Here is a 27,735-nt window from a genome sequence, read left to right as displayed (position 1 = left end):
TATGCAGACTTGTTACTTTATTTAGGCTAAACATATGTTTCTTTACTAAATATTATATGATAACAAGGGTGACTCTGGTATAATAAGCTGGCTTTCAGTACGATTCATATTGGCTACCTTCCAACCTCTAATCACCGTTTAGGAGCACTATTGCCCTAACGGTCAGTTAATCAAACAGGAAAGCGCCAAAACTCGGCAATACGGGTACCGGGCATTACTCGCCAGCTTTCAACCAGCAGCAGATCAGTCTTATACTGCCTCAGTAATAACAGTAATTTTCAGAGTATGAATGTGTGATATATCACAGAATCTTAACAGCATGATCTTTAAGTGCATAAAGATTATTTAATTGCAGTAATCCAACATTTAGATATCGCCAAATATTATTAAAATATAAGAATCAGAGGGGAACTAGTATCTGTTCTACTATATACTAAAAAGCCATACAACTTTAACTATAAGGGTATATTTAGCGCAAACTTGAAAGTTGAATAACTCACATCATTACTACATGTCAAAGTAAATTGACAACCAATGTGCTCGAATTTAAAGCGTGATCTATTAGACCACCCAGAGTACTTGTATATTACTAAAGGTTGAATAACAAAATGACTTTGAAGTATCAAGTAGCTAAATCACAGAAATCAGCTATCGATATAAACAGTTTATTCAACATTCTTTCTTATATGGAGAAGAAATAAATTGGCAAAGCATTTACAATTTAAATGCTAGTTAAAATAAAACTGTTCAATTTAAAGCTGTAATATAATAATCAAGCCCAAATATCTATTTAAAGCTTGGCTTGCCTAAAATAAAAACTACTAGTTTGTACCCTCAATAAATGAGCTATAACATCCAATGTAACCAATGTTTACATAAGCACTATTGAAACAGCTACAATGTAATAAAATACAAAACACACATCGCTACAAAAATAAAACTTGGAACTTTGTATTTATAATCTTTGAGTTACACTATATAATTGAATTCCCAGCTACATATATATCTTTATAAGTTATATCATATAACTGAACCTCTAGCTACAATTCAGTATATATATGAAGCAACTACTACTGGGCAACATACAAGTTGAATCGTGGTATGTGAGAACTTGACAATTAATACCACAATAAAGCAAATAAAATATACCACGTTCCACTGTGTAAATCTATCTAGAGACTCAGGTTATTAATATTTAAATACTCACTAGCCCTGCTACTCATATTTGACAATACTATTGCACCTACAAGTGACATAATTTATGGATAGGTGAATGTGAACAGAACTATTATATACCTATAACACCACCATAGTATGTGCACATTAGATCAATATTGAGAGACACAATAACAGTGGGTATTCTAAATTTTTCCTGAGTTAAACTACGACTCCACCATTTGTAACTACACCATAGTTACACAATAGTAACGGTTATATCTCAAATGGAGTAAGATTGAACCTGATGGCCTATCACACCCAGCAGTAGCTATACCTGGGAAGTTGCAGCTCACACTTATAAAACATTATTTGCGTATCCTAATATACTCAACACTGATCTATACTTAATCTGTGAATACACATAATCCCTTGTTGATCATATCTATACCACTCGGCCTCCCACGAGGAGACCAATATATAGAGATCCTTGCTGTGGTCTCATTAGCCTATTATACTGACCTATATTATTTAATCTAGCACACATTTTTGGTTAGACTTTTTAAATCTTTTTTGTTTTCCTCAAATTTTAGCACTGTTTATTAAATAAACGTTAAGTTTTAATTTAGTTAGATTTAGTATATTTGGAGACTAGTGCTGACACTTTTTCTATTGTACCACATTGAGCATTGAGACAAATCCGACTACACCAATAAAGCTCTTGAGTGCTACAAGTGTACTCTTTTTTGGTGGTTATCTCTTTAACCACAAATAGCCTTTCACATCCAATGACCCTGCAACATGCTCAGCCCTGGGTGCCACTGGCACTCACAGGAAGTTGTGCTGTCCCCAGAGTCACAGGCAGTTAACCCCAGTCAGGTCTGGGTGCAAGAACCATAGGGAAAATTACAAAACAAACTAATACAACACACAGAGAAAACCCAGCACTCACTTACAAGCTCTCAGCTAAGATTTAAAAGCAAAAATGGAAAGGTTAGTTACTGCATCTGGCCAAATGGACAAGCCCAGGTACCTCGTCAAGGTCCTTTCCAATACCTGGGACCCTAAAACAGCCACGCAATGCAAGCTTTCAAATCCAAACAAACTGGGAACAAGGGAAGGGTGCACAGGCATATGTAATCACTCTAGACATATACAAAACACGGAAGGGAACTGCACTCTCATACCGGACCGGGTACACATCCCATGACCCTGCAACATGCTCAGCCCTGGTGTGCCACTGGCACTCACAGGAAGCTGTGCTGTCCCCAGAGTCACAGGCAGTTAACACCAGTCAGGTCTGGGTGCAAGAACCATAGGGAAAATTACAAAACAAATTAATACAACACACAGAGAAAACCCAGCACTCACTTACAAGCTCTCAGCTAAGATTTAAAAGCAAAAATGGAAAGGTTAGTTACCGCATCTGGCCAAATGGGACAAGCCCAGGTACCTCGTCAAGGTCCTTTCCAATACCTGGGACCCTAAAACAGCCATGCAATGCAAGCTTTCAAATCCAAACAAACTGGGAACAAGGGAAGGGTGCACAGGCATATGTAATCACCCTAGACATATACAAAACACGGAAGGGAACTGCACTCTCATACCGGACCGGGTACACATCCCATGACCCTGCAACATGCTCAGCCCTGGGTGCCACTGGCACTCATAGGAAGCTGTGCTGTCCCCAGAGTCACAGGCAGTTAACCCCAGTCAGGTCTGGGTGCAAGAACCATAGGGAAAATTACAAAACAAATTAATACAACACACAGAGAAAACCCAGTACTCACTTACAAGCTCTCAGCTAAGATTTAAAAGCAAAAATGGAAAGGTTATGTCAGTATATTTATAAGAATCTTAGCAGTATTCTCCAAACAATGTGTGAGTATATGGCAGGGAATATATTTAACAATCTTTCTTTAGACTGAACCCACAATCAATATACTTCTACTAAGACAACAAAATTAATTTGAATATCTGAATTCTTTATTATTAGTAAATAACTATGAACATGTTGATACTTAAATATTTGTAATAATTAGAATATGAGTTAACATTATATGCGTTAAAACAAAAACTATTTAAAATATGCTATGCAAAGCTCATGCAAATTTAATTTAAAAACCAACCTTTCATTCAGAGCTGCATTTAAAATATTACAATAAGACCTAAAATAGCAGCTACAAACATTCAGCAATATGATTTACAGTTTAATTTTACCCTGTTAATATAATGAGATTTCAAAATCTTTAACAGCTCAATACCCCAGCAACACAATTCTAACAGTGCTAATAAAGATTGGAACAATTCTTAATTGCTTATAATTAAGACCAATTCTAAGATAACTATATATATATCCTTTATTTTGCACAGATGAATTATTTAGCATGCAAGATACAAACTTAGCCTTATATCAGATTATGAGCACAGTTAAAATACTGAGTGCTCTTAAATGTAATTGCTATAGCAATCTCTTAATACATTACCAAAATGATATTCAGCTTCAAGACTTGTCCCTCCTCATATAAAATAAGTGTAATTGCAATGGAAAAGGAGAAGTATGGCCCATATTGTTTTATAGTTTGACTGTGTCCCACGCAAACAGTTTCAGTCAGTTACAAACTCAGCAGCCAGTGTCTCTTCCCTCTCCTGCATACAACTTTATTGTGTAATCATAGGTGTGGAATATGGGCGGCCCTTCGAAACCTTGTCCTGCTATTGGTTCACCTTGTGAGTGTGCGTTGCTAAGGAGATGCATCCTTGCAACAACCAATCGTCTCCTGGCTGCAATACCTGCATCTGACCATCGGGGGGCCACATGACACATAAAACAAAAACACCTAGCCATTTCTAAACATTTGAGATTATTTCTTTAAAATATGTAATAACTACCATAATTTTCTTCATATTAATAAGTTCGCAATACCAATCACAGACGGGTAAGATCACATTACCTCTATGGTCATTTTGATATGAAACATGTGTCTAACATTATTTATATTGAATAATTTATATTGCTAACTATTCAATTTTTTGTATTAACCATATTATATTTTACTGCATTAGTAAATTTCTTTTGTTAACATTTATATTTTATGTAGCCTAACAGAAAATTTTTATTTCAATATCAGATGTCAATATTTCATAGTCATATCACATCAAAGTAACTTCCATATATCCATCTCACTATATTTCAAGGGATGTATTTAAAACTTTATAAACATTTATTTCACATTCATATGATATGACTTATTTCATCCCATGTATCGTCCTGTGTGTGTGTCATCTCTTAGTTCCACTTGGAAAACAGGAAAGCATGTTATATATACATATATGGGTTATTTGAATTATTTTAAACATACATGGAAAACTGGCATTGTTCCCTTTGCAAAATGTATTTAATTCTATTTGAGTCACCTTCCCCCCAGCTGTGTGTCTGCAGCACATGTCTTACTTTGAATCGACAAAGATTTAGGTGACAAATTCCAGAGGGCTCCCGAGCACATTCTTTCCTTTAGGAAAATTTGTTTGTGTGCGTTACACAGCAGGAGGTTGTGCTTCAAAAGCTATGCTAATTTTCAATCCTGATAAACGTGCATTCACCTAGCCAAAATCAACTTGTAGGGGGTTTTGAGTTAAATCCTGACATCAGAATTTCTATTCTACAGCACATCTGATAAAATAGACATCTTTACATATACACACATCCTTTTCATATTATTTTCATTTATGTATATATATTAGTATATATATATATGTCATTGACCTGTACCCTGATATAATTCCCCCTTTCAAATTCAAATATATGTAGGACACGTGTTTGAATTGGATCAAAGTCAGTGGTACTCGGTGAGGATGTTGGCCATATACATCATATATTAGTATATATATACAGTCTCTTATGTAGAAAGTTTGTTATTTTGAGCCTTCATGTCCTCATCAGTTAGGCATCTTTAAACTACAGTATGTCTTTAGTTCATTTGGGGATATGACACTTCATTCTCCCTCTTTGACTTGTAGTTGGGATCTGGGATGACATGCCCGCAATTGATTGATATGGACCCATTTATCTATGAAACTTTCATTTTTGGGGATCTGTATCTTATAGGCCACTGGAGATATTTTGTCAGTAATGACAAAAGGACCTTTCCATGAGGGAAGAAATTTCTTCTCCCTAACCTGATCTCTTCCAAAGTTATATAGATAAACTTTATCATTTATTTCATATTCCTTTTTGGACGTTTTGAGATCATAATAGGTTTTAGTGGCAGTTGCGGCTCTTTCTAAATTCCTTTGAGCAAATGAAAAGGCATATTGCAGGTGCTTTCTTAGGTTCTCCACATATTGATGTGTATTGGCAGCGTTTATCAAGTTTTGGTCTGATGTGCGGTACAGCAGATGCTGAGGTAGAACCATTCTTCTACCAGTCATCAGTTCAAAAGGTGACATCTTGGTTGCACTACTTGGAGTTGCTCTTAATGCCATTAAGACTAGAGGTAGTTTTACATCCCAGTCTTTACCCGTTTCACTCACAAACTTTTTGAGGATTTTAACAATGGACTGGTTGTAACGCTCTACACCACCACTTGAGGCAGCTCTATAAGCAATATGGAGATTTCTTTTAACCCCTAGTATCTTCCACATTTTGGTCATCACTTCGCTAGTGAAGTGGGTCCCCCGATCTGACTTGATTCTTTGGGGCAAACCAAATCTGGAAAATACATGGTTGATGAGCAACGCTGCACATGTTTCAGCACTATTGTTAGGTGCACTAATGCACTCTACCCATTTGGGCCTCGCTTCCATTGAGTCGTTAAAAATGGAGCCGTAAGCTACCGAAGCGGCCGACAGCTAAAAGTAATTTACGGCTCCATTTTAGTACCAGGTTTCCATTGAAATATTTTGCGGATAGCGTGCAGTCGCTCTTTTCGTGTAGCTGTAAGTTAACGTTGTGTTAACGCTTCCATCTGACGTCAGATTTCTTGAAAATCAATTAGTTGCTAAGGTAACCCGACCTTACACTATAGAATTTACGTTTAACGTCCGTGCTCCTTACCGGTGATCACCTCTCAAGAAAAATAAAGAAACACTTATCCATATTTTTAATAATCAAATACTATTTTCTAATATAATTATATTTAACACTTCATAAATATAAGTAATATTGATTGCTGCCCTAGGCATAGGTCTAGTTTGCATTCTGTAGATATGTTCTTGCATATATTATTATATTTAAATATATACTGATATTTCTATTAGAATATAAGTTCAACTATTTCTATACATGAGACAACAATAAATATTACTTATAACAATTTATTTCTACATTAAAACACTTGCATTATTTGCAAGTTTTATAATTTCAATAGAAAATAGGTCTCAAAAAGCACAATTTTCCTCTTTTACACCTAGTTGAGCTGGGGGTAATATGTCTCAATGTATCGACAGCCTCCGACAGTGTATTAACGGTTAGCGCTTTCATTGGAAACCTGGTATAATTTATCGATTAACGGCTTCTATTACTTTCTATGGGACGCGAAGATCTTTTCGGCAGCCGAAGTCCGGCTGCCGATATTGAGGTATAACGCGCCATTGGAAACAGTCGTTAAACGATATTGCTTTCGACAGCATATTTAACGGTTTGCAAGTGCACGCAAACTGAATTACAACTCAATGGAAGCGAGGCCTTGGTGAACAGGCATGTCACTGTTAACATGTATTTGTTACCTCTTGATGACCTTGTTACTGGACCAATAAAATCAATTTGTATATCTGACCATGGCATTACCATCCCCCTTTTCTGCAATGGTGCTCTATGCGTTGGCGCCGTGGGTTTGAACTGTGGACAGATTAAACAACCTTGACAGTAGGTTTGAACATCTTTCAACATGTGTGGCCAAAAAGCGTAGTCACGCAATATTTCGTACATGAGTTTGGCACCACGATGACCAGAAGTGGGAGCATCATGGGCATGTTGAAGCATTAGACCTCTGAACTTGGTGGGTACTACCCATTGCTGAATGCCAGTTTTGGAGGTTCTAATCAACAAACCATCCTGTAACTTGAATTGTGTTTTAGATTTTATTAAGATTCTAAGATCTTTTTTGCCAATACAATCATCTTTTGAGATGGGGTTGTTTTCAGGATCTTCTATGTGTTTATAGAAGATGCCCACAACGGGGTCTTCTTTTTGACTAGTGATTAGGTCCTCACTAGGAGAATCCTGACTCCATTGTACCAGGTTAGGCTCACTCTGTTGTTTGGTCTGGTTTCTGGTAATGGCTTCTACCTGAATTGCACCCATTAAGTGGTCAATATTAAGGAGTTCTCCAGTTATGGCTCCTTGTTTGGCTAATGAATCTGCAAGATCATTGCCTTCCTTATCAGGACCTAGAACTCTGGAATGACCCTTGGTCTTTTTCCAGTGTATGGTTAAATCATTGGATACCACCAGATTATCAATCTCGCAGAACAGCTTGCCATGCTTGACTGGTTTGTTATTGCTTTTCTGCATGCCATTTCTTTTCCAAGTTGGCAGGTATTCAACAAAACTGTCACGCACATAATTTGAGTCAGTTATGATCACAAATTCATGAATACCATGTTCAATAGCCATTTCAATGGTTTTGAAAACAGCAGTTAGTTCTGCAACTTGACTGGATCTTGGTCCAATGTTGAAACCTATAGATATATTTGGGAATCCATTTGCCCAAGTTATAACAATGCCAGCGACTAATCTGCGCTCATTATCAATAGTGACATGGTAAGAACAACCATCAACATATACCCAAGGTAATGTTTGACAATGGTCCTCATTGTACATTTTATATGGGAAAAGCAATTGTTCCTCCAGGAAATCATCTTCTGATAATTCTTCCCCGGGATCTCTAGCAGTACAGTCGTGGAGCTCAGCAAGCCCCTGTGCGACTGGATTCTTTTTATTCTGCTTGTAGCAAATTTCTAATGGCCAGCCTTGTAAGGAAAGAGTCCATGCTGTTATGCGGCTATTTGACAAATTCCCATCTCTTATTCTTTCACTTTGCAAACATAGCAAAGGCTGGTGGGCAGTTTCTACAATAATTTTCTCGCCCTGTATATAGCTGCGGAAATTTTGTAGAGCCCATACAGTAGATAAGAGGGCTTTTTCGCAATCGTTAAACTTTATTTCTACTGGGGATAGATTTTTGCTCGCATAAGCAATGGCTTTGTTTAAATTATCATGCTTTTGGTATAAAACAGCACTCATGCTTACATCTGTGTACCCTGTTTCTAAGTAGAAAGGTTTACCACCTTCAGGGTATGCTAAGCAAGGTGCTTGTGTGAGTTTTCTCTTCAGCTCTTTGATGGCTGTCTCTTGAGATTCACTCCAGTGCCATTTCACATCCTTCTTTAGAAGAAGTAGTAGTGGTTTAGCTAACTCTGCATAATTATCAATGAATTTGCGAGAATAATTCGTCATACCCAGGAATGATCTCAATTCCTTTAAGTTAGTTGGGTTTTTAGAATTTACTATAGCTTCAACCTTTTTCTTCTGAGGATTTAGCCCTTCAGAAGTAACTTCATGTCCCAAGAAGTTTACACGGGTGCGGCACCATTGAGCTTTTTGTAGGGATAATTTGACACCTGCCCTTAAGTTGGCTGAGGACGTGTTTAAGCTCTGCGATGTGTTTTTCAAAGTCTGTGCTTTTGATTAAAACATCATCAACATAAGATAAGGTCCCCCTTTCCAGTGCATCAGGCATAGCCTTATGCATGAATACAGCAAATTCATGTCCAGAATTTATGTATCCAAATGGAAGTCTCTGGAATGCATATTGGACCTTTTGGAAAGAGAATGCCAGATTATATTGGTCCTCTTCATGTACCTTTATGGTCCAATATCCCTGTGCACAATCAATGGCAGTGAATATTTTGGATCCCTGCATCTGCACTAGGCACTGGTCAATGTATGGTACAGGCCAACCAGACATGTACACTCATTTGTTTAGCTGTCTTAAATCAGCACACAAATGCCATTGTCCATTGGGCTTAAGGACACCTAGAATAGGATTATTATAAGAGCTGTGCACCTGTTGTATAATACCTCTTTCTTCCAAATTCCTTATGATCTCTGCAAGCGAATCATATGAGGCTAAGGGAAGTTTGTATTGTTTGACAAATACAGGTGGTGCCTTGGGATCTGTTTGTATTCTTGCAATGTGCAAGTCTGTAGTACCACAGTCATAAGAATCCTTAGCAAAAATATCCTTGTACTCCATCAGGAGTTTTCGCAGCTGTTGGCGTTCATCATCGTTGGAACAGCCATTAGCTAAGGATATTTGTTCCTCAACTATTTGCTGAAATCCTGGAAAGATTTCAGGCTGTCCTATTTCATAGGCTTCTTCCAACCTAGAGGTGAGATCCCCATGATTATAATTTACATCGCTCCCATTACTCTGGGTATTGGGGTAATCTTGCTGTTTGATTGGCTGATCAAACACTAGAGAGGCTTCTTCAATTTTACAGATGCCTTCCTCTGAGCTGAAGGGATAAATAGACTGAATATTAAATAGTCCCTCTGGCATAGATGCAAAGGATTGTTCTATTAATTGTTCTTCAGTTAAGTATCCTTCAGGTATTAGCCCAATTACATTATTCTGGAATCCAAAAGTGTAATAACTTGATTCCAGTGCATATCCTATGGTAGTTTCCTTGGATAATGTTATATCCTGTGGGGTCATGTTATGCACAATAATATGTATTGGAACAGTTCCAATATTCACCATAGGAGTGTAGGTTACTGTGACACCCAGATTTTGTATTCTATGGGAGAGGCAAATCAGTGTTTCAGAAGTTTTTAATTTCTGACCTCTCTTTACCTGTAAGGGTAAAATAAATTTATCAGCCCCGGCAGGAATTATAACATCGCTAGACACCTGCATATTCACAGCATATGGCAATTGCTGGTTTGATTTCAGGGCTGCATTTTCATCCTGAAATACTTCAGGGTCCCCCTTTAACCTGCTTCAGAGGCAAGAGTTAATCAAATCTATTTGTATGGCATATCTATGTAAGATATCATTGCCAATGTATATTTGATTATGGGGAGTATTTAAAACTAAAAACAGGTGCTTGGCTGACTTATTACCAATAGAGATAGATAATAAGCACTTAGCCGTGATGTTATAGCTTTCAGACCTGTTATCCAGGTTGTGGACACAGTGGTCTTGGGGAGAAAGATATTTAATCACTTTAGGTTCAGCTATCTGCGCTAAGAAACCTTCGCTTATATAGCTAGCTTCCTGTTTTAAGTTTATTTTAGCATACTTGTTTTTACCAAGGTCATGCACTTATATAGGGATAAATAGATCCTCTTTAACTCTCTCAATCCCTGTGAGGTATTGGGCGTGACCTCCCCCCTTAGGGATTTTATGATCCCCCTTGTGGAGTGATATGGTTAATACATCACCATCTAGGGAAATATTCGCTATCTTTCCAGGCAAAATTTTAAAAGTATTACCATCAGAGCCACTTAAAGGAGTCTGATCACCTATTTGTAGAATAGTGATTTCAGGTACAGAGTTATTCCTGAAATTAATCTCCACAGCATCTGGTTTCTCTTCCACCACGTGACAGCTATGTCGGGTGCGAGATATACCAGATTTTTCATAATTTATAGGCCTTTTAACTTGTGACCAAATTACATTATTTATGCAATCAATTATGGTGCTTAATCGCTTCAGGAGATCACTACCAATAATTAAACGATCAGTTGGCAGATCCACTATAATGACAGGGTGTCTTATGACCCTGTTCCCCAATTTAAATTTTAACCAGGCCGTACCGTAGACTTTTAGAGAATCACCCCAAACTTATTTTAGGTTTGTGGGGTGTTAGTTCATTTAGCTGTGTGTAGTACCTGTGGGATAAAATAGTTGCCTGAGATCCGGTGTCAATTAATCCCATGATAGGGTTGGATACCGAATCTTGTAGCTCAACTAATACATAATATCTTCCTGCATTTCCTATCATTTCACACATAAAGTTGGCGTTATCATACATCTGTGGGCTTTGCCACATGTTACCTGAATTCGCCACGTTTTCCCGTGCAGAGGAAACTTCATACCTACCTGTTTCCTCTATGACAGGGTCGGCTGGATTCTTTTGTACTGCATCTGTGGAAATAAGGTTAAGAGAGTGCTGCAAAGGAAGGGATTTGTTAATTTTTCCCGAATGAGGTTGCTTGTCATCACGGCTAAATCGTCCGTTTCCGGTCTGTGGGGAGAGAACATGATTAGTATCATTGACATTTATTATTTCATTTTGTATATCTCTCCCCTCCCTTTCAGGTGATACCGCAGTGTTTATGACTGTGCCTGTGGTCCACTGCTGACAACTGGCTGTACCCCTAAAAAAGTATTGTTCGGTTGCTGAGCCGTAAGTTTTTGACTCATATTAGCGACTTGTTCGCTCAACCGAATTAGCTGGGTACTAAGCTGATCTACTTGATTGTACAAGTTACCCCTACTCCTGGGCCTATCTCTTGATGCCCCATAATAATGATTCTTGGACCATTGGTTCCCCTCAGAATTAGAGCTGCTATTTCTATCCTGGCGTGGTTGCTCCTGGGGTTCAATTTGTTCTGCATTATTATTTTGGGAAGCATTATTTACTTGGGGTGTCTGGTTATCCTGAGAATACCTTCGCCGTCTATTGTATCTACCTTTGCGGGGGTATCCATTATTCTGTGGGTATTCTCTTTGGGCGTAATTATTCGCTTGAGTATGTCCCTCGCTTTGGCTATAGTCTTTCTGCGTCTCATCCCGTGTTGGGGGAGGGGTAGAGTTAAACCTCTGTGGAGATGGCCTGTTTTCTCTGCCCACTTCCGCGTAGGTTTTCTTTTTAGACTCCAAATTTAGGGGTTCAGGTGACACCCTAGTTTCGGCCACTATTTTAGGATTGGGCTTTTTCTCCCTTTTATCCCCCTGTTCACTGGACTGCTGAATAGAGTATAATTTCGTACTCTCTTTGATCAGCCATTCCAATGAACAGTTCTCCTCAAAATCTCTAGCTAAGTTGATTTTTATGGGTGTGGGTAGCGCTTCAAAAAATATATTCACAAACTCTGAACCTTCAAATACGGGATCATCTTCAGCCATGCTGTACGCATTCTTCAATATAGAAAGGAATTCGATTGGACTTTGATTCGCACTACATTTTAAACCATATACAGCTATTCTCGCTGCTGTTTTAGTGTGATGTTGTCCGAATTCCTTTCTGCATTGTCGTTTTGTTTCACTCCAGGAACGAATATTCATATCCTTTAGTGAAGCAAAGAATTTGTGATGCTTACTCTCAAATACCCAGGGTAGAAATTCAATTTTTAACTGCTCACTTGTAACACTCATTATAGATAATGCGTTTTCAAAGGCCTCTAAGTGGTCAATTATGGAAGTGGCCCCCCCTTTAGAAAATGGGCGTACTATATTCTTTAGGAATTTAATTATTGTGGGGGTGTCATACACTTTATTTGGTACATCACTGGATCTTACTGGGGACTTATTGTTTGAGTTAGAGTGCCTTTCATCTGAAGCGTAATAATTTTATGGTCCCCCAGAGTTATGTAGTTGCCTAGCGGAAAAAGTTACCTCTGGGCCTGAATTAGGGCTATAGGTTGGGTATCTTTGTCTATCCTCCCGCCTGGGATCTTGACTCTCATTTCTGTCCCAGTCCTTATAGCTGCTAATTTGTCTCTGTAATTTATTTATTTCCTGTTCGTCAGCCTCATGATATCTAGCTTTTAAAGTTTTATTTTCATCTTGGCACTTTTTATATTCTTCTTCGAAAGCTTTAAAATCAGCCATTAGTTCCTGATTATATTTATCTAAGTCAGAAGCCTTTTGGCTAGCATGGAAAGCCTCTGTCTTTGCCTGAATAAAGGCATCTTGAAATTCTCGTAATTAATTATTTTCATCCCTTAGCCGCCCTAATTGTCTGTTCTGTCCTGCCATTTGGTTAGACATTTCACAGCTCAAATACATTAGGATCGGCCAAGTTTAGAAAATTAATTAATCACGCCCCCTAAGTTCCGTGCATCTATTAAGTTGCAGTAACATTTGGTATAATTCCCCATCTTCAAACCACATATCTTTAACTAAATCTTTGGCCTTATCTTTACACTCATTAATATACCTGGAGACATCGTCCCCAATATCAAGTCTAGTCATAATGTGATTCATGGTGTCTAATTTGAGCGTTTTTTTCTGAATCACTTCATTGACGGAGGACATTGGGGAGGACACAATTTCATCTTGCACAGAAATGCTAGCATTACTTTTTGCTGAAGACATCGTTATTTTAGTGTTGTACTTAATAAGATAAAACGCTAATACAATTTTGACCAATAAGAGAGAGGGAGAAAAAAAAATGATGTCTTCAAAATATCAATATCAATTTTGAAATATGACAAAATTAATATTTTTATTAATCTTGAAATATGAAAAATCAATATTTTTATGAATTTTGAAATATGAAAAATTAATATTTTTGATTATTTTTTTTTATATGAAAAATTAATATTTTTATTAATTTTTCAAAAAAATTAATTTTTAATAATATTTCAAAATATTAATATTAATCTTGAACACGAAAATCAATATTTAAATTTAAAAAAAAACATATTTTCAAAATATCAATTCGAAATATGAAATTTCTTCTCTCTTCTATAATAATTTCTATTTACCACAAATATACTATATCAATATGATAATTATTTATAATATCTCAGCAGTGCCTCCATATAATATGTCAGTATATTTATAAGAATCTTAGCAGTATTCTCCAAACAATGTGTGAGTATATGGCAGGGAATATATTTAACAATCTTTCTTTAGACTGAACCCACAATCAATATACTTCTACTAAGACAACAAAATTAATATGAATATCTGAATTCTTTATTATTAGTAAATAACTATGAACATGTTGATACTTAAATATTTGTGGGGGGCGTGTCCAAGCCACAGCCATGATCAGACGTGTCTCTTAGCAGCTCTGGTATAACCTAGATCAATTAGGTTATTATCTTCAGCTTCAGTAACTTTACCCTCACCTTGTCTATTCTGTACCCACCAGAGAAGGAGACAGTCCCTTAATGAAGCTATTTTTATTCTACTACAATACCTAAGACGATCATCTACGACTGAGTTCATGGGCTGTGGCCTATGTCACCATTTTACCATCTCTCCCCCCCCCCCGGCCTCAAATTTAGCTGGGTAGACCGACTATAGTTAAACACGGAGCAGTTTTCATCTGGCGGTGAGGTGAGCAGCAATATCTACTAAGTTTAGAAAGCCATTAAGAAAATTTATTCCCACGATGGAGGATTCAATAACAGCTCTTTTGCAACTGCTTTTACGCAAGATGGACGACCATCATTCCTCCCTCAAGGCGGTGTTGAAACATGAGAGCGCTGACAATCCTGAGGTTGGAACTCGCAGCTCAGAGGATAACTTATCTACTATAGCAACGGAGCTAGAGGCTGTGTACAACAGTGACTGTCACTACTGCCCAGGTGCTGCAGATTACACAACAAATTCTCCCGATATTCCTGAAGTGACAAAGAGCAATGCAGCACCGGACATCGCACTTTCCACACACCTACACTTTGACAACTACCGCGGAGGTACCGAGCCGAAGCTAGACCCGCTGGAGATGCGGCCGGTCAAAAGGGGGTTTGGACTAGGCTCTGCTCTGGCACACCCTGTTATAGACTTACCGGGCCTTGCCTTGGACTTTCCAGCGTGTGGACTTTCAAAGCTCTTGGATCCCTTTTTGTTTGTTACAGCGCTCCATCAACGGACAGTTGTTTGCACTAAGACTGAGTTTATCCGGTCTGACCACCCACGTTCCTGTCTTCACAAAGCGACTGGTATCGGATGATACAACACAGCCGCTTATGGTGTCATGGACTCATACTCTCAGCCCAGGGTTTGATCAGTCCTAAATCTTTAGTTATATATCTTTAATAACCTAATTACTGTTTTATAGGTGGGTGTGCTATCCTTTGGTTTGATATGTTTGCATTGTTTTTCTTGTTTGGTTGCCCGTGGAAGCCCTATTAGATTTATCCCACATCGAAGCTGTTTAAATTAGGGGATCATCTTTATGATACACATTTTCCTTCTATATCTCATATGTAATTACTCCCTTTACATTTCTAGATAAACGTCAGCTCCCAATGGTAGCCTAACTCACACCTATGCTCTGAATAGGGAAATTTAAATTGCCTAATGTTTGTTTATATTTGTTTAACCCACATAGCGTTATGAACTGTTCATATCAGGAGGTTAGTGCTCTAAATGTTATACTAATAGACCAAATGTTACTTATGGCACTGATGGCTAGTCGTTAAGGGGCTTCAGTTTAGACAGACTGAAATACATAGACAACCCAATTATACTACTATTTACTCCTTTACCCCTTCATCTTCAACCCATATGATAACTCTTAGCATTACCTTCCTTTACCCTTTTACTAGATCTATACCTAATGGTCTCCTGTGTTCAAGGAACTGGGAGATGCTTGCCCTTTATCTGAGCAGACTTAGCTTGCCAATTAGATACATGAAGCAATATGTGGTTTGACGTTCATAGAATAGTCTCCTTTATAGTTCATGCCCATAATGCTGTATATAATCTTAAGTTAGTGGTTGCTATGAGAGGCTTTTAGATATTATTTCCTATACAGCCACATTAGGATATAGCTGATATGATGCTACACAGTATTTGGCCACATCTACTCATTTGAGTTTCCCTGCCTCCTTCATGTACAATGTGACCCTCCTTTTCTACATGGGTACACAGAGAGTGATGTCGCTACAGCCCAGGAGGTGTGTGAGGGGCTGACCAATTACAATCCTCCAAAATCGGTCAATGTGGATACATAGGATCCTATGATTAAGTGCTGAATAGCACGAAACATGTTAGGACTCCTCTCCCCCCTCCTGTGAATTTTTGCTTTTGTGCTGTGCTCTGCTATCTTGCATTGGATTGTTCTATTTTTTAATTGCTGAAATAAAGATTGGATTTTTTATCTACAAGTTTTTGGAGTGCTGCTTCTTCCTGATTCTCCTTTTCTACATACCTACTTAGGCCTTACGATGCCCATAGATTCCGACTGGCATCTCGGATCTAGTGGGTCTCACTCCTGTTCCCCATCGCTGAGGAATTATTCCAAATATGTAGCAATTCATAACAAAGTATATATTTGTATAGTTTTGGTATTCCACACAGCTTCAACCAGACGCCTTGTATCATAAGGGTTTCGCTCCTGCTCCCCCAAATAATTACTTCTACTTCCCCTTGAGCTCCCTTACCTCCACATAGCAAACTCTACTTACATATTTGTCTCCGTTACTAACCCACAGATGCCTCTCTACCCTTAATAACACACTCTAAGAAGGTCGGTCTACATTATTATTAGAACACCCCCCCCCTCCCCCTCTCGAGCGGCTCTAGCCAGCTGCACCCCCTCTTTTTTATCACCCGGCTCACTAACTAGGCTCACCATATATAAGTTTTAAATTTCTTATAGAACTTTTTACTATTATCCTAATCCAGAATGGTCATTTTAAACTACCACTAATCTCCGCATGCGTATTTTTCTAGCCATTAACCTGTAATATACTTGGGCCTAGTTATCATAATATTATCATAATATAACTTATATTAAAAACTGAGGTCATCCTTCTCTGAACTCAACATTGCATAGCTTTTATTATATGGTCTCTTTATTAAAATGTACTTATGTACTCGTGGAACACTGTTTTTATAAGCTAAGTTTACTCTATTTTATGTAATTCCCAGCTGGAGATTTTTATTGTATGTCAACAGGATTACAGCTCTTTGTATAATTGTCAAACACCACTGTTTCTTGTAATGTTGAGTCTTATTGATTTTGTATGTTTTTGGAACCTCAATAAAAAAAAAAAAAAAAAATAAAAAAAAAAAAATATTTGTAATAATTAGAATATGAGTTAACATTATATGCGTTAAAACAAAAACTATTTAAAATATGCTATGCAAAGCTCATGCAAATTTACTTTAAAAACCAACCTTTCATTCAGAGCTGCATTTAAAATATTACAATAAGACCTAAAATAGCAGCTACAAACATTCAGCAATATGATTTACAGTTTAATTTTACCCTGTTAATATAATGAGGTTTCAAAATCTTTAACAACTCAATACCCCAGCAACACAATTCTAACAGTGCTAATAAACCGCTAGATTTAGAGTTCTAAGGCCAAAGGGGTGCGTTAGCTATGCGTGTTTTTTTCCCCCCGCAGGTATTTAGAGTTCACAGAAGGGTTGCGTTAGGCTCCAAAAAGGGAGCGTAGAGCATATTTACCGCCACTGCAACTCTCAATACCAGCGGTGCTTACGGGCGCGGCCAGCTTAAAAAATGTGCTCGTGCACAATATCCCCATAGGAAACAATGGGGTTGTTTGAGCTGAAAAATACCTAACACCTGCAAAAAAGCAGCGTTCAGCTCCTAACGCAGCCCCATTGTTTCCTATGGGGAAACACTTCCTAAGTCTGCACCTAACACCCTAACATGTACCCCGAGTCTAAACACCCCTAACCTTACACTTATTAACCCCTAATCTGCCGCCCCCGCTATCGCTGACCCCTGCATATTTTTTTAACCCCTAATCTGCCGCTCTGTACACCGCCGCCACCTACATTATCCCTATGTACCCCTAATCTGCTGCCCCTAACACCGCCGACCCCTATATTATATTTATTACCCCCTAATCTGCCGCCCCCAATGTCGCCGCCACCTACCTACCTACATTAAGCCCTAATCTGCCGACCGGACCTCACCGCTACTATAATAAAGTTATTAACCCCTAATCCGCCTCACTAACCCTATAATATATAGTATTAACCCCTAATCTGCCCTCCCTAACATCACCGACACCTAACTTCAAGTATTAATCCCTAATCTGCCGACCGGACCTCACCGCTACTCTATTAAATGTATTAAGCCCTAAAGCTAAGTCTAACCCTAACACTAACACCCCCCTAAATTAAATATAATTTTTATCTAACGAAATTAATTAACTCTTATTAAATAAATTAATCCTAATTAAAGCTAAATACTTACCTGTAAAATAAACCCTAATATAGCTACAATATAACGAATAATTATATTGTAGCTATTTTAGCATTTATATTTATTTTACAGGCAACTTTGTATTTATTTTAACTAGGTACAATAGCTATTAAATAGTTATTAACTATTTAATAGCTACCTAGTTAAAATAATTACACAATTACCTGTAAAATAAATCCTAACCTAAGTTACAATTAAACCTAACACTACACTATCAATAAATTAATTACATAAAATACCTACAAATAAATACAATTAAATAAACTAACTAAAGTACAAAAAATAAAAAAAGAACTAAGTTACAAAAAATAAAAAAATAATTTACAAACATTAGAAAAAGATTACAACAATTTTAAGCTAATTACACCTACTCTAAGCCCCCTAATAAAATAACAAAGCCCCCCAAAATAAAAAAAAGCCCTACCCTATTCTAAAATAAAAATAGAAAAGCTCTATTACCTTACCAGCCCTTAAAAGGGCCTTTTGTGGGGCATGCCCCAAAGAATTCTGCTCTTTTGCCTGTAAAAAAAAACATACAATACCCCCCAACATTACAACCCACCACCCACATACCCCTAATCTAACCCAAACCCCCCTTAAATAAACCTAACACTAAGCCCCTGAAGATCTCCCTACCTTGAGTCGTCTTCACCCAACCGGGCACCGATGGACCAAAAGAAGACATCCGGAGCGGCAGAAGTCTTCATCCTATCAGGGCAGAAGAGGACATCCGGACCGGTAGACATCTTCATCCAAGCGGCATCTTCTATCTTCATCCATCCGGAGCGGAGCGGAGCCATCTTCTTCCAGCCGACACGGATCCATCCTCTTCTACCGACGCCTACTCGCCGAATTACGGTTCCTTTAAATGACGTCATCCAAGATGGCGTCCCTCTAATTCCGATTGGCTGATAGGATTCTATCAGCCAATCGGAATTAAGGTAGGAAAAATCTGTTGGTTGATGGAATCAGCCAATCAGATTCAAGTTCAATCCGATTGGCTGATCCAATCAGCCAATCAGATTGAGCTTGCATTCTATTGGGAGATCTTCAGGGGCTTAGTGTTAGGTTTATTTAAGGGGGGTTTGGGTTAGATTAGGGGTATGTGGGTGGTGGGTTGTAATGTTGGGGGGGTATTGTATGTTTTTTTTTACAGGCAAAAGAGCTAAATTATTTGGGGCATGCCTCGCAAAAGGCCCTTTTAAGGGCTGGTAAGGTAATAGAGCTTTTCTATTTTTATGTTAGAATAGAGTAGGGCATTTTTTTATTTTGGGGGGCTTTGTTATTTTATTAGGGGGCTTAGAGTAGGTGTAATCAGCTTAAAATTGTTGTAATCTTTTTCTAATGTTTATAAATTATTTTGTAACTTAGTTCTTTTTTTATTTTTTGTACTTTAGTTAGTTTATTTAATTGTATTTATTTGTAGGTATTTTATGTAATTAATTTATTGATAGTGTAGTGTTAGGTTTAATTGTAGATAATTGTAGGTATTTTATTTAATTAATTTATTGATAGTGTAGTGTTAGGTTTAATTGTAACTTAGGTTAGGATTTATTTTACAGGTAATTTTGTAATTATTTTAACTAGGTAGCTATTAAATAGTTATTAACTATTTAATAGCTATTGTACCTGGTTAAAATAAATACAAAGTTGCCTGTAAAATAAATATTAATCCTAAAATAGCTACAATATAATTATAATTTATATTGTAGCTATATTAGGGTTTATTTTACAGGTAAGTATTTAGCTTTAATTAGGATTAATTTATTTAATAAGAGTTAATTTATTTCGTTAGATAAAAATTATATTTAACTTAGGGGGTGTTAGTGTTAGGGTTAGACTTAGATTTAGGGGTTAATAAATTTAATAGAGTAGCGGTGAGGTCCGGTCGGCAGATTAGGGGTTAATACTTGAAGTTAGGTGTCGGTGATGTTAGGGAGGGCAGATTAGGGGTTAATACTATTTATTATAGGGTTAGTGAGGCGGATTAGGGGTTAATAACTTTATTATAGTAGCGGTGAGGTCCGGTTGGCAGATTAGGGGTTAATAAGTGTAGTTAGGTAGCATCGACATTGGGGGGGGGGGGCAGATTAGGGGTTAATAAATATTATGTAGGTGTCGGCGGTGTTAGGGGCAGCATATTAGGGGTATATAGGGATAATGTAGGTTGTGGCGGTGTGCGGTCGGCAGATTAGGGGTTAAATTTTTTTATTAGAGTGGAGGCGATGTGGGGGGACCTCGGTTTAGGGGTACATAGGTAGTTTATGGCTGTTAGTGTACTTTAGAGCACAGTAGTTAAGAGCTTTATGAACCGGCAGTAGCCCAGAAAGCTCTTAACTCCTGGCTTTTTCTCTGCGGCTGGAGTCTTGTCGTTAGAGTTCTAACACTCACTTCTACCGGCGTTAGAAAGATCCCATTGAAAAGATAGGATACGCAAATGGCGTAGGGGGATCTGCAGTATGGAAAAGTCGCGGCTGGAAAGTGAGCGTTAGACCCTTTCCTGACTGACTCTAAATACCAGCGGGCGGCCAAAAGCAGCGTTAGGAGCCCCTAACGCTGGTTTTGACGGCTAACGCAGAACTCTAAATCTAGCGGAAAGTTTGGAACAATTCTTAATTGCTTATAATAAGACCAATTCTAAGATAACTATATATATATATCCTATATTTTACACAGATGAATTATTTAGCATGCAAGATACAAACTTAGCCTTATATCAGATTATGAGCACAGTTAAAATACTGAGTGCTCTTAAATTTAATTGCTATAGCAATCTCTTAATACATTACCAAAATGATATTCAGCTTCAAGACTTGTCCCACCTCATATAAAATAAGTGTAATTGCAATGGAAAAGGAGAAGTATGGCCCACTTTGTTTTATAGTTTGACTGTGTCCCATGCAAACAGTTTCAGTCAGTTACAAACTCAGCAGCCAGTGTCTCTTCCCTCTCCTGCATACAACTTTATTGTGTAATCAAAGGTGTGGAATATGGGCGGCCCTTCGAAACCTTGTCCCTGCTCACCTTGTGAGTGTGCATTGCTAAGGAGATGCATCCTTGCAACAACCAATCGTCTCCTGGCTGCAATACCTGCATCTGTCCATCGGGGGGGCCACATGACACATAAAACAAATACACCTAGCCATTTCTAAACATTTGAGATTATTTCTTTAAAATATGTAATAACTACCATAATTTTCTTCATATTAATAAGTTCGCAATACCAATCACAGACGGGTAAGATCACATTACCTCTCTGGTCATTTTGATATGAAACATGTGTCTAACATTATTTATATTGAATAATTTATATTGCTAACTATTCAATTTTTTGTATTAACCATATTATATTTTACTGCATTAGTAAATTTCTTTTGTTAACATTTATATTTTATTTAGCCTAACAGAAAATTTTTATTTCAATATCAGATGTCAATATTTCATAGTCATATCCCATTAAAGTAACTTCCATATATCCATCTCACTATATTTCAAGGGATGTATTTAAAACTTTATAAACATTTATTTCACATTCATATGATATGACTTATTTCATCCCATGTATCGTCCTGTGTGTGTCATCTCTTAGTTCCACCTGGAAAACAGGAAAGCATGTTATATATACATATATGGGTTATTTGAATTATTTTAAACATACATGGAAAACTGGCATTGTTCCCTTTGCAAAATGTATTTAATTCTATTTGAGTCACCTTCCCCCCCAGCTGTGTGTCTGCAGCACATGTCTTACTTTGAATCCACAAAGATTTAGGTGACAAATTCCAGAGGGCTCCCTAGCACATTCTTTTCTCTCATCACCAGATGTCTTGGAGTTATAAAACTCTGCATATATAGTCAAATGAATAGGGTCACTGAGTTATAGTTCCTTTAGGAAAATTTGTTTGTGTGCGTTACACAGCAGGAGGTTGTGCTTCAAAAGCTATGCTAATTTTCAATCCTGATAAACGTGCATTCACCTAGCCAAAATCAACTTGTAGGGGGTTTTCAGTTAAATCCTGACATCAGAATTTCTATTCTACAGCACATCTGATAAAATAGACAGCTTTATATATAAACACATTCTTTTCATATTATTTTCATCTATGTATATATATTAGTATATATATATATATATGTCATTGACCTGTACCCTGACAGTTAGTTACCGCATCTGGCCAAATGGGACAAGCCCAGGTAGCTTGTCAAGGTCCTTTCCAATACCTGGGACCCCAAAACAGCCACGCAATGCAAGCTTTCAAATCCAAACAAACTGGGAGCAAGGGAAGGGTGCACAGGCATATGTAATCACCCTAGACATATACAAAACACGGAAGGGAACTGCACTCTCATACCGGACCAGGTACACATCCCATGACCCTGCAACATGCTCAGCCCTGGGTGCCACTGGCACTCACAGGAAGCTGTGCTGTCCCCAGAGTCACAGGCAGTTAACCCCAGTCAGGTCTGGGTGCAAGAACCATAGGGAAAATTCCAAAACAAATTAATACAACACACAGAGAAAACCCATCACTCACTTACAAGCTCTCAGCTAAGATTTAAAAGCAAAAATGGAAAGGTTAGTTACCGCATCTGGCCAAATGGGACAAGCCCAGGTACCTCGTCAAGGTCCTTTCCAATAACTAGGACCATAAAACAGCCACACAATGCAAGCTTTCAAATCCAAACAAACTGGAAACAAGGGAAGGGTGCACAGGCATATGTAATCAACCTAGACATATACAAAACACAGAAGGGAACTGCACTTTCATACCGGACTGGGTAAACATCCCATGACCCTGCAACATGCTCAGCCCTGGGTGCCACTGGCACTCACAGGAAGCTGTGCTGTCCCCAGAGTCACAGGCAGTTAACCCCAGTCAGGTCTGGGTGCAAGAACCATAGGGAAAATTACAAAACAAATTAATACAACACACAGAGAAAACCCAGCATTCACTTACAAGCTCTCAGCTAAGATTTAAAAGCAAAAATGGAAAGGTTAGTTACCGCATCTGGCCAAATGTGACAAGCCCAGGTACCTCGTCAAGGTCCTTTCCAATACCTGGGACCCTAAAACAGCCACACAATGCAAGCTTTCAAATCCAAACAAACTGGGAACAAGGGAAGGGTGCACAGTCATATGTAATCACCCTAGACATATACAAAACACGGAAGGGAACTGCACTCTCATACCTGACCTGGTACACATCCCATGACCCTGCAAAATGCTTAGCCCTGGGTGCCACTGGTACTCACAGGAAGCTGTGCTGTCCCCAGAGTCACAGGCAGTTAACCCCAGTCAGGTCTGGGTGCAAGAACCATATGGAAAATTACAAAACAAATTAATACAGCACACAGAGAAAACCCAGCACTCACTTACAAGCTCTCAGCTAAGATTTAAAAGCAAAAATGGAAAGGTTAGTTACCGCATCTGGCCAAATGGGACAAGCCCAGGTACCTCGTCAAGGTCCTTTCCAATACCTGGGACCAAAAAACAGCCACACAATGCAAGCTTTCAAATCCAAACAGGAGAATAGATTTTAACATGGCAGTATCTTTAACACTATAGAAACTAACACTTTGCACTTAGTTATTCAAATACTGAAGTAATTATATGATTAAAAAAACATCTACATACTCATGTTAATCTTTGCTTTGCATTAATTATTAACTTTGCTGTCTCTCAGATATGCTTTCCATTCTTCCTCTTGGTTGGTTTCGGGACCTGCTGATCCAGCACCACCCAGCCGTCTTCACTTCCACCCAGATTCACCTGCTAGAGGAGCACACTGGATGAGGCAAACTGTCTCCTTTGATAGGCTTAAACTTACCAACAACACACAGGATATGAGAGGACATGTGAGTACATTTTTTATGGCTGAGGTGATATGGTTGTGCAGGCAAAAGGCTATGTTATTATTATTATCATTTATTTGTATAGCACCCCAAAGGTCCGTAGCACTGGTTAAGTGAGATTTTTAGGCTTTAAAATAGCTTTTTAGTGCGAAAAATAATTACAATATTCATGTTATCTGATACAGCCTGTTTACTAAAGTGAAAACAGTTCATTAAAAATAATTAGAATGGTCATTGTTTCTCTCACTAAAATATATGTTCCCACTTGTGTAAACATTAAAGGGATACTGAACCCAAATTTTTTCTTTCATGATTCAGATAGAACATGCAATTTTAAGCAACTTTCTAATTTACTCCTATTATCCTTTTTTTCTTTGTTCTCTTGGTATCTTTATTTGAAAAAAGCAGGAATGTGAGCTTTTGAGCCAGCCCATTTTTGGTTCAGCACCCTGGATAGCGCTTGCTGATTGGTGGCTACATAATCTTAGTGTGGGACGCAATAAACAATAACGCGACCGTGCTAACAAGCACACAAAATTGCAAGTTAAAAGTAAATGGTTGCGCTCAATCACAAACAGAAACTGCACTAGAAGAATTAGCGCAACTGGAGACCTAGGGGCAGAATTATCATTGTGCGAGCAGACATGATCCGATATTGTGGATCATGTCCGCTGCACATCGATAAATGCCAACAGCATATGCTCTTGGCATTTATTATTGCCCCAGCAGCGTATTCGATCGGGTTGATTTCTGGCGATGTCTGTCCGCCACCTCAGAGCAGGCGGACAGGTTATAGGAGCAGCAGTCTCTAGACCGTTGCTTCATAACTTGTGTTCCCCTCAGCGTAAACTGTAAGGGTTAAAAAAAAATCTGAAAACACGTCGAAACATATCTAAATAAACTATTACACTCATATATACACTATTTAATAAAAGAAAATCATATTAATATTAATAAAAATGTTTTATAAGGGATAAAATGGATATGGTATATAACAAGATGTTTGACTGGAAATGGCTCTAATGTATATATATATATATATATATATATATATACACACACACATATATATATATATATATATATATATATATATATATATATATATATATATATATATATATATATATATAGATAGATAGATATAGATAGATAGATAGATAGTAATGTCTAAATATGTGAATTTATATATGTATATCTATGAAAACTAAAGTATTTATATGACTATTATAAAATATTACCTGTTATGAGATGTCAGAGGTGGTGGTACTTAGTACCCGCACAAAAAAAGACCTGGTTACCCATATAAACACACATATACACATGCATAGACATATAAACACTTTTGAGCCCTTTCCAGTCAATTACCTTTAAACATTTAATACAATTTTTAATCTATCTATATATCTGTATATATTAATATAGATATATAGGTATAGAACTTTAGAAAAAAAATAGATACATATATAAATAAATATTTTAAAATAAAAAGAACACTTTCTTTTATGTGAATAAAAAAGTATTTCTTAATTCGGATTTAGCACTGTGGGTCTAAATTTTTTTTTAGTAACACCCCCCATAGAAGTCTAGTAATATGCATGCTAACCCAGCCACATTAAAATTTAATTCTGAGCACAGTTATTGCATGAGCGAAAAAAATATTTAGTGTAATCTGGTCCTTACTATTAGTATTCTGGCCTTTACTTATTAAGTAAAGCGAGGAGGCTAGTTTATTGACAGCTACAACAAAAAATAAAAGTAAAAGAAAGGTGTAATTCCTATGCCTTATTAGGTTTCACAATCAATTTAGATATACATATAAGACAGAGAGGGCCTGATGATCTAAAGCTCTTCTCTCTGGTGAAATGATCAAAGAAATCTCATCACTATGGTGAAGACCCTCAAATAATATTAGAAACACAAATTTTACAATAAGGAGATGTTTATCACACTATGTAGGGTTTTATATGTGAAGGGGAGACTCCTGTATTACAATAAAAGGTCTAAAGAAATCCCATAGAATTTATGTGATTTCTCTCCATGGCGATGAGTTTTAGATCATCAGGCCCATAGATAGACAAATAGATAGATAGATAGATAGATAGATAGATAGATAGATAGATAAGGACAGATATATATTACTTAATTTTGAGTTGCTGTTCTTTTTTTTTTTTTTGAAAAATCATTTTTATAGAGGTTTTCCATTTACAAATTAACAATATGACATTCAATAAATTGTAGTATATATTATTTTAAGTTACTGCAACATTACCCTGCTTACTACAATCACATAATACAATGATCTCTAAACCTCTTAAGCGGTTAATGGTTGATATGAAAACAAATTCCTCAGGACCTAAACAAAAACTACCATAAGGTCAGGGAAACGGTTAATGGTTAGCAGGTACTCCACAGGTTCAATGGGTTGAAGAGAGCCACATTACTCAGCACTATCTTAAGGGCCCTACTCAGGTGGGATTTTGGGTACGGTTAATAGAGAGAGTACCCCAGTAAAATTTAATGTCAGCGTACAATTAAAGTCTATTAGTACGATAGTATCCGTACTGCTTCAATGGGAGGATCTCTTCCATTTTTTTGGGTCCAGAGGGTTATAGTAGGGAGTTGCGGGGATCTCCAGTGTGTGGCAATAACTAACCTAGCGCAGTTCAGCCCCATCTGCAACAATGTAGTACGTAACCTACATTTATCTATGGGGGTCTTGCTAAGTAAAGCGATTTCTAGTGTTAGAGCAAAATCTTCCCCCAACAGCTCCCTAAAGATCTGTTCTAGCTCTTTCCAGAAGGAGGTTATGTTGGGACACGCCCACCACATGTGTAATATGGTGCCTTTCTTGTTGCACCCTCTCCAACAGAGAGGTGAGGATGCAGGGTAGATTTTATGCAACCTAGCTGGGTCAAATACCAACCCAGCAATAGCTTAAAATTGAGCTCTAAAATACGGGTTGAGGTTGAAGATTTCCGGGTGTTCATGTACATTTGTTTACAATCTTGTTCGTCTAGAACACATTGAAGTTCCTTGCCCCATTGAATAACGTGGATAGGTGGTAGTGTGGACATTGTAGACTCCAGGATGTTTCTGGACATCGTTAGTGTTCCTTTCTGTAGGACAGGTGAGGTGCAAAGGCATTCAAATAGTGTGAGGGGCCTAGTGAGATCAGATTTGAGGGGGATGCTGTGTAGGAAGTGATGTACTTTGGAATATTTGAGCAACGACGCAAATGTACCATTTAGAATATGTTGTAGAAAGGCCCAGGGCTTTAGTTTCCCCTGATCTAAAAGAGAGAGAAAAGGAACAGAGTCCGGTGCTTCTAAAATTGGTCCCATTTTACCTATGGGCTCGTGAGTTGCTGTTCTTTTATGGTTCATAATATGGGGTGGACTGTGAACTTGTATGATTGTGCTTAGGTAACACATTGAGGAAGCCTGGCATATAACAGCTCAATTCTGCATCCCTTTTGACCAAACTTTGTCAAAATCATATTTAGTTCTAAATTTAATAACTGGTAATGACAAAATTTAGCACTAAAGGAGACTTTCCTCTTCTTACTGC

General features: G+C 37.6%; 1 protein-coding gene across 1 annotated transcript in view; it reads left to right on the top strand.

The window, feature by feature from the left end:
- LOC128640444 (T-box transcription factor TBX1) overlaps nucleotides 1-27,735 on the top strand; it is a 448,878-nt gene that overhangs the window by 71,666 nt on the left and 349,477 nt on the right. The window contains exon 4 of the mRNA XM_053692924.1: nucleotides 23,997-24,168. Within this exon, the coding sequence (XP_053548899.1) occupies nucleotides 23,997-24,168 (172 nt within the window). The remainder of the gene's footprint in view (nucleotides 1-23,996; nucleotides 24,169-27,735) is intronic.

This window comes from Bombina bombina, chromosome 9 (genome assembly GCF_027579735.1).
Source record: "Bombina bombina isolate aBomBom1 chromosome 9, aBomBom1.pri, whole genome shotgun sequence".
Classification (NCBI taxonomy): Eukaryota; Metazoa; Chordata; class Amphibia; order Anura; family Bombinatoridae; genus Bombina; species Bombina bombina.
The sequence above is the reverse complement of the archived record's forward strand: the minus strand, read 5'-3'. Positions and strand labels throughout refer to the sequence as shown.